The sequence below is a fragment of the Engystomops pustulosus genome, chromosome 5, assembly GCF_040894005.1.
Source record: "Engystomops pustulosus chromosome 5, aEngPut4.maternal, whole genome shotgun sequence".
In the NCBI taxonomy this organism is placed as follows: Eukaryota; Metazoa; Chordata; class Amphibia; order Anura; family Leptodactylidae; genus Engystomops; species Engystomops pustulosus.
Window position 1 is genome coordinate 202,242,850 of NC_092415.1, and position 14,241 is coordinate 202,257,090.

At 45.1% G+C, this 14,241-nt stretch overlaps 1 protein-coding gene across 5 annotated transcripts in view; it reads left to right on the forward strand.

The window, feature by feature from the left end:
- The first annotated feature begins 1,423 nt into the window (after positions 1-1,423).
- The window catches only part of PHF14 (PHD finger protein 14), a 173,984-nt gene continuing 161,166 nt past the window's right edge, over positions 1,424-14,241 (forward strand). For 4 of the 5 annotated variants that reach the window (XR_011855946.1, XM_072154374.1, XM_072154372.1 and 1 more), the window contains exons 1-2: positions 1,424-1,557; positions 13,081-13,191. Coding sequence is in view for 3 of the 5 variants with exons in the window: in XM_072154374.1 (XP_072010475.1) it covers position 1,557; positions 13,081-13,191 (112 nt within the window). In the remaining 2 variants the exon portion in view is untranslated. The remainder of the gene's footprint in view (positions 1,558-13,080; positions 13,192-14,241) is intronic. The other variant, XM_072154375.1, reaches the window with a different exon arrangement.

Sequence of the window (14,241 nt, forward strand, 5' to 3'; positions counted from 1 at the left end):
CATTATCATTTAGAGGCCTCCAGTAAGACATCATCCCATAGAGGCCTCCAGTAAGACATCATCACATAGAGGCCTCCAGTAAGACATCATCACATAGAGGCCTCCAGTAAGACATCATCCCATAGAGGCCTCCAGTGAAACCTCATTACATAGAGGCCTCCAGTAGGACATCATCCACAGGCCTCTAATAAAGACATCATCGCTGCAGGTGACAACAAGGGGAATCCTATGTTCTTTCTTTTTGTCTTGGAGGAGATGACTTCTTGGATTCACAGTTTCTCTGGCAATTTGATTTTCAATGGTACTTCGATTATAACTTTGATGTATAGACATATTTTAAATCTCAGATAGAAAGGAAAGTTAGAGAGCACGAACTTATAATAACATTTGACACTCTCAGAATAGAGATGAATGAGTCACATGGATTTATGTCATTTTGAGACTCTTAAAGGGGTATTCCGGGAATAGGAATGTGTGATACAAAAACCCATAATGCCATAAATAAATGTATACAACAAAACTCGATGTCATTACTCACAAAAGAAAGCTTAAATAGTTTGCTTTTATGATTCTCAAAAGTTATCTCCAAGATGGTTGCCACTGGAAACTATATCTACCATGATCCCTCAGTTCTCAGTAACAGCTCCTCCCTCTCATGTTCTGCTCCCAGTGATAAGGTAACAGACTGTCCTGCTCTGTTATCAAATTAATGATGTGTAACTGCCCTCACTGCACATTCCCTCACGGAGATGACGTCTCAACACAACACCGGCCATAGCACAGCCAAATGTAGTGATGATCACATGACCTGCCCAGGCAGGAGGACATGTGACCAGCAGCCATCTTCTGTCCTATGTCTCCTCCACAGGAAAAAATAAGAATCAATGGACTGATTTAAGGGCTCAAGCGCGCGACTGTCAGGGGGACGTATGTAAGGCTGCGGCTGTACATACGTCCCCCATAGACGGCTATGGCGCACGGCCTTGGTGCAACAAGCGCCTGCTCTATCTTTGGCCGTATTGACGTGTGTGCTGCTACTATTTTCTTTGAATATGAATTATGCTTATCCTGGAATACCCCTTGAAGTTTTTTTTAACCTTTACACCAAACAGAATGGGTGGGCAGTGATTTATAATGAATTGCTGCTATTTTGTATTAGGAATTACTATGGATGACACTAGAATTGTCATCTGTAATATTAACAGCCTTAACATGAATTTGCCCTTTTAGATGAGTGACTACCCGTGAAATAAAAATGCTATACTTCTTTTACCCTCATCAAAGATGGCGACTTAACGTCCCTAAGTGACAGAGTTCTGCCCCGCTTAAAGATGGCTACCTCTGCGCACTAGGTTCCGGCGTCACGTGACACTCCCTTTTTCCTCCAATTGGCCGGCTGTGTTCCTTTCACACGTGACGTTGAGTGTGGTAAGGTCTGTCGGGGAGGAGCGGCGCCTGCGCACTGGCTTCGTTGATGTCTGGCCCTATTGTGCTGTGTATAAGAGTGTGTGACCGGCTTCTGCAGTTACCTGTGTATTGTGACGGCCGTCCCTGCAAGTGAGTGATACCCCGCACACACGTGACCAGTTACCGCCGTCCCCCGTACACACCGGGCGTGCAGGGAGCCGCCTCCATTCATAACCGCACCATGTAACCATCCACCTACATACGTGCTACATACCTGCTACATACGTGCCCCGGTCATGTGATCATATGTGCACATAGGACAATGAGGGCCAGGGACTGCTGTGCTTCCCTTATATACTGCACACCCGTGCAACATACAGGGTGTGGGATACAGGGATGTGGTACATATAGAATGTGTAGGACACAGGGATATTGTACATATAGAATGTGTGGGATGCAGGGATACGGTGCATATAGAATGTGTAGGATGCAGGGATACGGTACATATAGAATGTGTAGTGAGCAGGTATACGGTACGTATATAACGTGTAGGATGCAGGGATGCGCTACATATAGAATGTGTAGGATGCAGTGATGCGGTACATATAGAACGTGTAGTAAGCAGGGATACGGTGCATATAGAATGTGTAGGATGCAGGGATGCGGTACATATAGAATGTGTAGGATGCAGGGATGTGGTACATATAGAATGTGTAGGATGCAGGGATGCGGTACATATAGAATGTGTAGGATGCAGGGATACGGTACATATAGAATGTGTAGGATGCAGGGATACGGTACATATAGAATGTGTAGGATGCAGGGATACGGTACGTATAGAACGTGTAGTAAGCAGGGATACGGTACATATAGAATGTGTAGTAAGCAGGGATGCGGTACATATAGAACGTGTAGTAAGCAGGGATGCGGTACATATAGAACGTGTAGTAAGCAGGGATGCGGTACATATAGAACGTGTAGTAAGCAGGGATGCGGTACATATAGAACGTGTAGTAAGCAGGGATGCGGTACATATAGAACGTGTAGTAAGCAGGGATGTGGTACATATAGAACGTGTAGTAAGCAGGGATGCGGTACATATAGAATGTGTAGTAAGCAGGGATGCGGTACATATAGAATGTGTAGTAAGCAGGGATGCGGTACATATAGAACGTGTAGTAAGCAGGGATGCGGTACATATAGAACGTGTAGTAAGCAGGGATGCGGTACATATAGAACGTGTAGTAAGCAGGGATGCGGTACATATAGAACGTGTAGTAAGCAGGGATGCGGTACATATAGAACGTGTAGTAAGCAGGGATGCGGTACATATAGAACGTGTAGTAAGCAGGGATGCGGTACATATAGAACGTGTAGTAAGCAGGGATGCGGTACATATAGAACGTGTAGGATGCAGGGATGCGGTGCATATTAAATTGTAGGATGCAGAGATGCGGTGCATATAGAATGTGTAGGATGCAGGGATGCAGTACATATAGAATGTGTAGGATGCAGGGATGTGGTTCATATAGAATGTGTAGGATGCAGGGATGCGGTACATATAGAATGTGTAGGATGCAGGGGTTATGATATGATGTATAGGATACAAGGGTGTGATATATGATGTGTAGGTACAGAAATATGATGTATAGGATACAGGATTATGATATGTTGTTTAGGATACATGTGATGTGATATATGATGTATAGGCTACAGGGGATATAGTATATGATGTGTAGGATACAGTGGTATGTCTAAAGAATACAGGGGATATGATATTTGATGTGTAGGATGCAGGGATATGATGTATAGGATACAGGGATATGATGTATAGGATGCAGGGATATGATGTGTAGGATACAGGGGATATGATATATGATGTGTAGGATACAGGGGATATGATATATGATGTGTAGGGCACAGGGGGTATGATATATGATGTGTAGGGCACAGGGGGTATGATATATGATGTGTAGGGCACAGGGGATATGATATATCCCCTGCCTAAGGCGCTGGTCACAGCAGGGACAGCAGAGAGCTTCAAGAAGGGTCTAGATGCCTTTTTACACTAAATAACATTGCTGGTTATGTTATATAGAATTGTTTCCCCTAAATCCCTTCCTCATCCAATCCCTTCCCTTCCTTGGTTAAACTTGATGGACCTGTGTCTTTTTTCAACCGTAGAAACTATGAAACTATGAAACTATATGATGTGTAGGGCACAGGGGGTATGATATATGATGTGTAGGGCACAGGGGGTATGATATATGATGTGTAGGGCACAGGGGGTATGATATATGATGTGTAGGGCACAGGGGGTATGATATATGATGTGTAGGGCACAGGGGGTATGATATATGATGTGTAGGGCACAGGGGGTATGGTATATGATGTGTAGGGCACAGGGGGTATGATATATGATGTGTAGGGCACAGGGGGTATGATATATGATGTGTAGGGCACAGGGGGTATGATATATGATGTGTAGGGCACAGGGGGTATGATATATGATGTGTAGGGCACAGGGGGTATGATATATGATGTGTAGGGCACAGGGGGTATGATATATGATGTGTAGGGCACAGGGGGTATGATATATGATGTGTAGGGCACAGGGGGTATGATATATGATGTGTAGGGCACAGGGGGTATGATATATGATGTGTAGGGCACAGGGGGTATGATATATGATGTGTAGGGCACAGGGGGTATGATATATGATGTGTAGGGCACAGGGGATATGATATATGATGTGTAGGGCACAGGGGATATGATATATGATGTGTAGGGCACAGGGGGTATGATATATGATGTGTAGGGCACAGGGGGTATGATATATGATGTGTAGGGCACAGGGGGTATGATATATGATGTGTAGGGCACAGGGGGTATGATATATGATGTGTAGGGCACAGGGGGTATGATATATGATGTGTAGGATACAGGGGGTATGATATATGATGTGTAGGATACAGGGGGTATGATATATGATGTGTAGGGCACAGGGGATATGATATATGATGTGTAGGGCACAGGGGGTATGATATATGATGTGTAGGGCACAGGGGGTATGATATATGATGTGTAGGGCACAGGGGGTATGATATATGATGTGTAGGGCACAGGGGGTATGATATATGATGTGTAGGGCACAGGGGGTATGATATATGATGTGTAGGGCACAGGGGATATGATATATGATGTGTAGGGCACAGGGGGTATGATATATGATGTGTAGGGCACAGGGGGTATGATATATGATGTGTAGGGCACAGGGGGTATGATATATGATGTGTAGGGCACAGGGGGTATGATATATGATGTGTAGGGCACAGGGGGTATGATATATGATGTGTAGGGCACAGGGGGTATGATATATGATGTGTAGGGCACAGGGGGTATGATATATGATGTGTAGGGCACAGGGGGTATGATATATGATGTGTAGGGCACAGGGGGTATGATATATGATGTGTAGGGCACAGGGGGTATGATATATGATGTGTAGGGCACAGGGGGTATGATATATGATGTGTAGGGCACAGGGGGTATGATATATGATGTGTAGGGCACAGGGGGTATGATATATGATGTGTAGGGCACAGGGGGTATGATATATGATGTGTAGGGCACAGGGGGTATGATATATGATGTGTAGGGCACAGGGGGTATGATATATGATGTGTAGGGCACAGGGGATATGATGTGTAGGGCACAGGGGATATGATGTGTAGGGCACAGGGGATATGATGTGTAGGGCACAGGGGATATGATGTGTAGGGCACAGGGGATATGATATATGATGTGTAGGGCACAGGGGGTATGATATATGATGTGTAGGGCACAGGGGGTATGATATATGATGTGTAGGGCACAGGGGGTATGATATATGATGTGTAGGGCACAGGGGGTATGATATATGATGTGTAGGGCACAGGGGGTATGATATATGATGTGTAGGGCACAGGGGGTATGATATATGATGTGTAGGGCACAGGGGGTATGATATATGATGTGTAGGGCACAGGGGGTATGATATATGATGTGTAGGGCACAGGGGGTATGATATATGATGTGTAGGGCACAGGGGGTATGATATATGATGTGTAGGGCACAGGGGGTATGATATATGATGTGTAGGGCACAGGGGGTATGATATATGATGTGTAGGGCACAGGGGGTATGATATATGATGTGTAGGGCACAGGGGGTATGATATATGATGTGTAGGGCACAGGGGGTATGATATATGATGTGTAGGGCACAGGGGGTATGATATATGATGTGTAGGGCACAGGGGGTATGATATATGATGTGTAGGGCACAGGGGGTATGATATATGATGTGTAGGGCACAGGGGGTATGATATATGATGTGTAGGGCACAGGGGGTATGATATATGATGTGTAGGGCACAGGGGGTATGATATATGATGTGTAGGGCACAGGGGGTATGATATATGATGTGTAGGGCACAGGGGGTATGATATATGATGTGTAGGGCACAGGGGGTATGATATATGATGTGTAGGGCACAGGGGGTATGATATATGATGTGTAGGGCACAGGGGGTATGATATATGATGTGTAGGGCACAGGGGGTATGATATATGATGTGTAGGGCACAGGGGGTATGATATATGATGTGTAGGGCACAGGGGGTATGATATATGATGTGTAGGGCACAGGGGGTATGATATATGATGTGTAGGGCACAGGGGGTATGATATATGATGTGTAGGGCACAGGGGGTATGATATATGATGTGTAGGGCACAGGGGGTATGATATATGATGTGTAGGGCACAGGGGGTATGATATATGATGTGTAGGGCACAGGGGGTATGATATATGATGTGTAGGGCACAGGGGGTATGATATATGATGTGTAGGGCACAGGGGGTATGATATATGATGTGTAGGGCACAGGGGGTATGATATATGATGTGTAGGGCACAGGGGGTATGATATATGATGTGTAGGGCACAGGGGGTATGATATATGATGTGTAGGGCACAGGGGGTATGATATATGATGTGTAGGGCACAGGGGGTATGATATATGATGTGTAGGGCACAGGGGGTATGATATATGATGTGTAGGGCACAGGGGGTATGATATATGATGTGTAGGGCACAGGGGGTATGATATATGATGTGTAGGGCACAGGGGGTATGATATATGATGTGTAGGGCACAGGGGGTATGATATATGATGTGTAGGGCACAGGGGGTATGATATATGATGTGTAGGGCACAGGGGGTATGATATATGATGTGTAGGGCACAGGGGGTATGATATATGATGTGTAGGGCACAGGGGGTATGATATATGATGTGTAGGGCACAGGGGGTATGATATATGATGTGTAGGGCACAGGGGGTATGATATATGATGTGTAGGGCACAGGGGGTATGATATATGATGTGTAGGGCACAGGGGGTATGATATATGATGTGTAGGGCACAGGGGGTATGATATATGATGTGTAGGGCACAGGGGGTATGATATATGATGTGTAGGGCACAGGGGGTATGATATATGATGTGTAGGGCACAGGGGGTATGATATATGATGTGTAGGGCACAGGGGGTATGATATATGATGTGTAGGGCACAGGGGGTATGATATATGATGTGTAGGGCACAGGGGGTATGATATATGATGTGTAGGGCACAGGGGGTATGATATATGATGTGTAGGGCACAGGGGGTATGATATATGATGTGTAGGGCACAGGGGGTATGATATATGATGTGTAGGGCACAGGGGGTATGATATATGATGTGTAGGGCACAGGGGGTATGATATATGATGTGTAGGGCACAGGGGGTATGATATATGATGTGTAGGGCACAGGGGGTATGATATATGATGTGTAGGGCACAGGGGGTATGATATATGATGTGTAGGGCACAGGGGGTATGATATATGATGTGTAGGGCACAGGGGGTATGATATATGATGTGTAGGGCACAGGGGGTATGATATATGATGTGTAGGGCACAGGGGGTATGATATATGATGTGTAGGGCACAGGGGGTATGATATATGATGTGTAGGGCACAGGGGGTATGATATATGATGTGTAGGGCACAGGGGGTATGATATATGATGTGTAGGGCACAGGGGGTATGATATATGATGTGTAGGGCACAGGGGGTATGATATATGATGTGTAGGGCACAGGGGGTATGATATATGATGTGTAGGGCACAGGGGGTATGATATATGATGTGTAGGGCACAGGGGGTATGATATATGATGTGTAGGGCACAGGGGGTATGATATATGATGTGTAGGGCACAGGGGGTATGATATATGATGTGTAGGGCACAGGGGGTATGATATATGATGTGTAGGGCACAGGGGGTATGATATATGATGTGTAGGGCACAGGGGGTATGATATATGATGTGTAGGGCACAGGGGGTATGATATATGATGTGTAGGGCACAGGGGGTATGATATATGATGTGTAGGGCACAGGGGGTATGATATATGATGTGTAGGGCACAGGGGGTATGATATATGATGTGTAGGGCACAGGGGGTATGATATATGATGTGTAGGGCACAGGGGGTATGGTATATGATGTGTAGGGCACAGGGGGTATGGTATATGATGTGTAGGGCACAGGGGGTATGGTATATGATGTGTAGGGCACAGGGGGTATGGTATATGATGTGTAGGGCACAGGGGGTATGGTATATGATGTGTAGGGCACAGGGGGTATGGTATATGATGTGTAGGGCACAGGGGGTATGGTATATGATGTGTAGGGCACAGGGGGTATGGTATATGATGTGTAGGGCACAGGGGGTATGGTATATGATGTGTAGGGCACAGGGGGTATGGTATATGATGTGTAGGGCACAGGGGGTATGGTATATGATGTGTAGGGCACAGGGGGTATGGTATATGATGTGTAGGGCACAGGGGGTATGGTATATGATGTGTAGGGCACAGGGGGTATGGTATATGATGTGTAGGGCACAGGGGGTATGGTATATGATGTGTAGGGCACAGGGGGTATGGTATATGATGTGTAGGGCACAGGGGGTATGGTATATGATGTGTAGGGCACAGGGGGTATGGTATATGATGTGTAGGGCACAGGGGGTATGGTATATGATGTGTAGGGCACAGGGGGTATGGTATATGATGTGTAGGGCACAGGGGGTATGGTATATGATGTGTAGGGCACAGGGGGTATGGTATATGATGTGTAGGGCACAGGGGGTATGGTATATGATGTGTAGGGCACAGGGGGTATGGTATATGATGTGTAGGGCACAGGGGGTATGGTATATGATGTGTAGGGCACAGGGGGTATGGTATATGATGTGTAGGGCACAGGGGGTATGGTATATGATGTGTAGGGCACAGGGGGTATGGTATATGATGTGTAGGGCACAGGGGGTATGGTATATGATGTGTAGGGCACAGGGGGTATGGTATATGATGTGTAGGGCACAGGGGGTATGGTATATGATGTGTAGGGCACAGGGGGTATGGTATATGATGTGTAGGGCACAGGGGGTATGGTATATGATGTGTAGGGCACAGGGGGTATGGTATATGATGTGTAGGGCACAGGGGGTATGGTATATGATGTGTAGGGCACAGGGGGTATGGTATATGATGTGTAGGGCACAGGGGGTATGGTATATGATGTGTAGGGCACAGGGGGTATGGTATATGATGTGTAGGGCACAGGGGGTATGGTATATGATGTGTAGGGCACAGGGGGTATGGTATATGATGTGTAGGGCACAGGGGGTATGGTATATGATGTGTAGGGCACAGGGGGTATGGTATATGATGTGTAGGGCACAGGGGGTATGGTATATGATGTGTAGGGCACAGGGGGTATGGTATATGATGTGTAGGGCACAGGGGGTATGGTATATGATGTGTAGGGCACAGGGGGTATGGTATATGATGTGTAGGGCACAGGGGGTATGGTATATGATGTGTAGGGCACAGGGGGTATGGTATATGATGTGTAGGGCACAGGGGGTATGGTATATGATGTGTAGGGCACAGGGGGTATGGTATATGATGTGTAGGGCACAGGGGGTATGGTATATGATGTGTAGGGCACAGGGGGTATGGTATATGATGTGTAGGGCACAGGGGGTATGGTATATGATGTGTAGGGCACAGGGGGTATGGTATATGATGTGTAGGGCACAGGGGGTATGGTATATGATGTGTAGGGCACAGGGGGTATGGTATATGATGTGTAGGGCACAGGGGGTATGGTATATGATGTGTAGGGCACAGGGGGTATGGTATATGATGTGTAGGGCACAGGGGGTATGGTATATGATGTGTAGGGCACAGGGGGTATGGTATATGATGTGTAGGGCACAGGGGGTATGGTATATGATGTGTAGGGCACAGGGGGTATGGTATATGATGTGTAGGGCACAGGGGGTATGGTATATGATGTGTAGGGCACAGGGGGTATGGTATATGATGTGTAGGGCACAGGGGGTATGGTATATGATGTGTAGGGCACAGGGGGTATGATGTGTGGGTGGTAAGTGCTTTTGAGTAGAATTGAGGCGACCCCGGTGTCTGGTTGTATGAATGTTGGTTCTGCTCTTTGTTGTTGGACATTCTGCTTTGCATTTGACCTATGCCCCCTGACCCCTCCTTCATTTATTCTCCACTCATCGCTCATATATTGTGTTTGCATCATTAAATTAACCCTTTATGCAGATTTGTGTAAAATATGTGATATGATTGTGCACAACTAACAATCGCATGGCCAGAACTGTTATGTAATACTTGTCATATAGCGGCAAGAACATCCCCCCGAAAATGGAAAAAATCCCAAATGTGAGTCCTTACGTTGTCTTCTGTCCGGTTACTTATAGAGGAGCTTCAGCTGCTGTGCCCCAAACTTAAAGGGAACCTGTCAGCAGATTATACACCACTAAACTACCAGCCCCCTCAGGTCCAGTAGGAAAGAACTTTTCTAGTATTCATGTGAAGGTAAAACGAAGCGGCACTTACCGAAGACGGTAACTTATCTCGTATCCATTGTGTGGCATTACAGGAGGACACAGGCCACGGGTAGGCCACCAACTGTTACCCCTCTAAACTAAAAGCCCCTTAGTTTAACCTTCTTTATTAAAGGGGTTGTCCAGTGATCGCAAGTGATTGGTGGGGGTCTCGGTGATCACGAGAATGTTGGTCTGCTATACATGCGCATGCATGCGCCAGATAGACGAGTGTGGTGACCATAGAGGTGCACAGAACATGGCTGCTCCGGTCATCTCTGGAGCAACCGGCTACAATGGACCCAACGTTCTCCTGATCCATGCAGGTCCCATCCTCACGACCCCCCCACCAATTAGCAAGCCAGGCCATATCCTGTGGACAGGGTCTAACCTGCTATGACTGGGTAACCCCTTTAAAATATATAACAAATTTTGGCAGTGGGGGTCTTCATCGCTAGAGGGACCCAGCTCGATTATATTCACTGTTTTTTGTGGACATTTATCCTGTGTCGGCATAGGATGAAGGTCATGCCGCTCGGGTGCCACCGGATATATCGGGAGTCTTATCTGGCAGCCGGGCTGCACAGCGTACAATTCTACACTGTAGCGAGTTAAACATCTCACTCCGCCCACCATGTGCCTCCGCACCCCCTTGGCATGGAAATGGCATAAAAGGCATAAAAATAATGCCTGTGCACCATAAAACGGGCACACAAGACCTGATAAATGGTCAAGGAACCATTCTCTCTCGTTTTTGGGAAGGGAGTGAAGATCTTGTATTCTGAGAAACCTTCAGAGCCCCAGTATGGCTCCCTCAGCCCTCTATACAACCCTTCCTCCCAATTTAGTAAAGTATTTACCATATGGCTCTGAATTTTAAAAATGTAGGCGCCACCATTTGAGTTTTTAGTAGGGTCAACCTTCCTAGTTCAAAAATATGAATTTAGACCTGGAAATAACAAGAGGGATCAATGGGGAAGAGTGTTTAAAATGGGTTGTAGTAGTGATCCAATCATGATAAGGAAAGATATGATACAAACCCCCATCTGTCAGGTCATTACTTGATGGTCAAAGGATGAGGCTGGTTTCATACAGTCAGGCAACCAACTTGGTCCCAGTGGTTGCCAGATTTACCAGCCCAAACCCAATCAAGATGAACCCGACAAAGTGCATTCAATTTAGTTGATTCCAGGACGGGACACATGGTCTGGGTTGCCCTGCTCCAACATAGCCATGTAAAACTATGACGGATGGGCAATTGGCGGCCATATTCACTTGTCCAACGCTTGATGTCCCCAAGGCTTCAATAGTTACTATATGTTATAGACATCTCTATAAAGTTGGGGCAAAGATGTAACTTTAGGGACATCCAAAACTGAAAAATAAAAATGCCCCACCAATGTCTTGAGTTCCAATTATGGAGAAGACTCAAGCACCTAAGTCTCCACCTACTCCCTTCCATAAATCTCTGTAGTACTAAACCATGCAATTCTACTTGTCACCCCCGGCCCTCTAGGGAATATATACTGTAAGATGTAGCCTTCACTGCCGATCCCCTGATCGCTAGGGGTTTCAACAACTGACCTTAAGGGGAACCTGTCACCAGGGACCTCATTTTCACTAAAGACAGGTTGCAGAAGCTTATTACACCTGCAGTGCACATCTGCCTTCCTGCCTTTTCTAAGCATTTGCATTACAATATAATTGTGTGTTATAACTTACTCTTGCATCCTGACAAAATCCTGGGGTAGTCACAGGGGCTGGGCTTTGGTTTTGGATGCATTTCAAAAAACAAAATGTGTCTTGTCTGTGTTACTCACTCCTCAGATCTTAGCCCCCACCTTTGTGCTCCTGTACAGCTCTTCCTCCTGCTCCTTCTCAGAGGTCACATCATGGTGAGGTGACATCAGTGGGGGAGGGATAGAGCTGTACAGGAGCACACAGATGGAGGCAGCCTGCAGCTCAGACAGGTCACATGTTGTTTTTCGAAATGCATCCAAACCAAAGCCCAACCCCTGTGACTATGCCAGGATTTTGTCAGGGTGCAAGAGTAAGTTATGACACACAATTATATTGTAATGCAAATGCTTAGAAAAGGCAGAGAGGGATTTTTGCACTGCAGGTGTCATGGGCTTTTACAATCTGTCTTTAGTGAAAATAAGGTCCCTGGTGACAGGATCCCTTTAAGGGGTCACTTTATTGCCAGGAAAACTTAATTACTTGAATTCTCTTTAAGAAACAGGCCTTTAACCAGGCAAAGATATAATTTAGAAGTCCAGGGGTCTAGATACAGCTGTCTTCATGAACTTGTACAGAAACTAAATCCAAATGAATGACTGAAGAAGACATCCTAAGAACTTGCGTCTTAAAGATTTTTTTCTGTTTTGGGTTAATGCTCTTAAACGCTACATTGTTGAATGTTATCTGCATTGTTATTTTTTATTTATTTTTTTTTAAAAAACCTCATGGTGATAGCCCTTAAAATGAAGTGTCAGCATATAAAAATAAACCAATATGGCTGCCGCTGGGCAATGATGGTGTCCTCATTCTTAGAATCTTCATCACGGAAATTTTGTTGGATGCCACAATAAGTCCATAAAACAAATTTAAAGCAAAAAAAAAAAAAAAACAACAAAAAAACAAACCCAACTTTCGTTACAGTGGACCGGAGTTCGAAAAGACGACAAGTGAAGCCTTTGGCAACCTCCCTTCTCGAAGCGTTGGATTATGATAGCTCAGATGACAGTGATTTTAAAGTTGGAGATGCCTCAGGTATTTTTCAAAAGCTTTTTTTTTTTTTTTCCTGAAAACTGTTTGGTGATGATTCGTTTTATGACGTTTTTCCGATTTACCGTAATTTGCAAAAAAAAAAATTAAAATTTGTAAATGTCTTAAAAGACCAATTTTGAATTTGTTTGATGTAAGTCAGCTGGTTCCGAGGGCTTGTGACCCTGTAGAGCCTACCCTGTGGCAGCGCTGACACTGTATATACCCGGGGCTATCATTTCTTGCCTAAGCTTTCATTTGTGCCTGACGATAAAATTGAGGTATGTTTGATGTTGTGCTTTTGTAGTCTAACATGTCTAATTTTTATCAATTTTGCACCGGAAAGAATGTTTTTTTTTTTTTACATTGTTTTTTTTGGAAAGGATTCTTCTAAAAAGTACAGAGGTAAAAAAAAAAAAAATTGTATCTAACTCAATTTGTTTAACCTCAGTATAAGTTTTCATGGAGGTCGAATGGTTCTACACGAGAGAGATTTCGAGTTGCCACGAAAAGTCAAAAATTCTTCGAAGCATTGACCAAGATAAATTTGTATCAATGAGTCGAAGAGTTGCTTTTTGGATGACTATAACATCTGATGCTCCTCTTTGACAGATACATCAAGGAGGACTTCCCACAAAATACCAAGACCCAAAATTTGTTGACCATATAATAATTATGTGGACAATCAATTCTCTCTGATTTGCAGACAACGAGAAGATAAGGATAGGGCTAGCCAATCAGATTGTTGGCCAACAACTATTTAGTGTATATGGGGCCTTCAAATCTGCCTAAATATATAAGTTTAAACAAAACACAACTCGTCAACTTACTATTCTAGCAATTAGTTTTTTTGTTCTCATAAATCCATTAATTGAGGTGTAAAAGGGCCACCTCTAATCCTGCAAATCAAGGAAGCCCTTTACACCCCATGGTGTCCATATCGCGAATAAGGCATATTGATAGCCAATGGGGCAGATTTACTTACCCAGTCCATTCGTGATCCAGCGGCGCGTTCTCTGCGGTGGATTCGGGTCCGGCCGCGATTTATTAAGACAG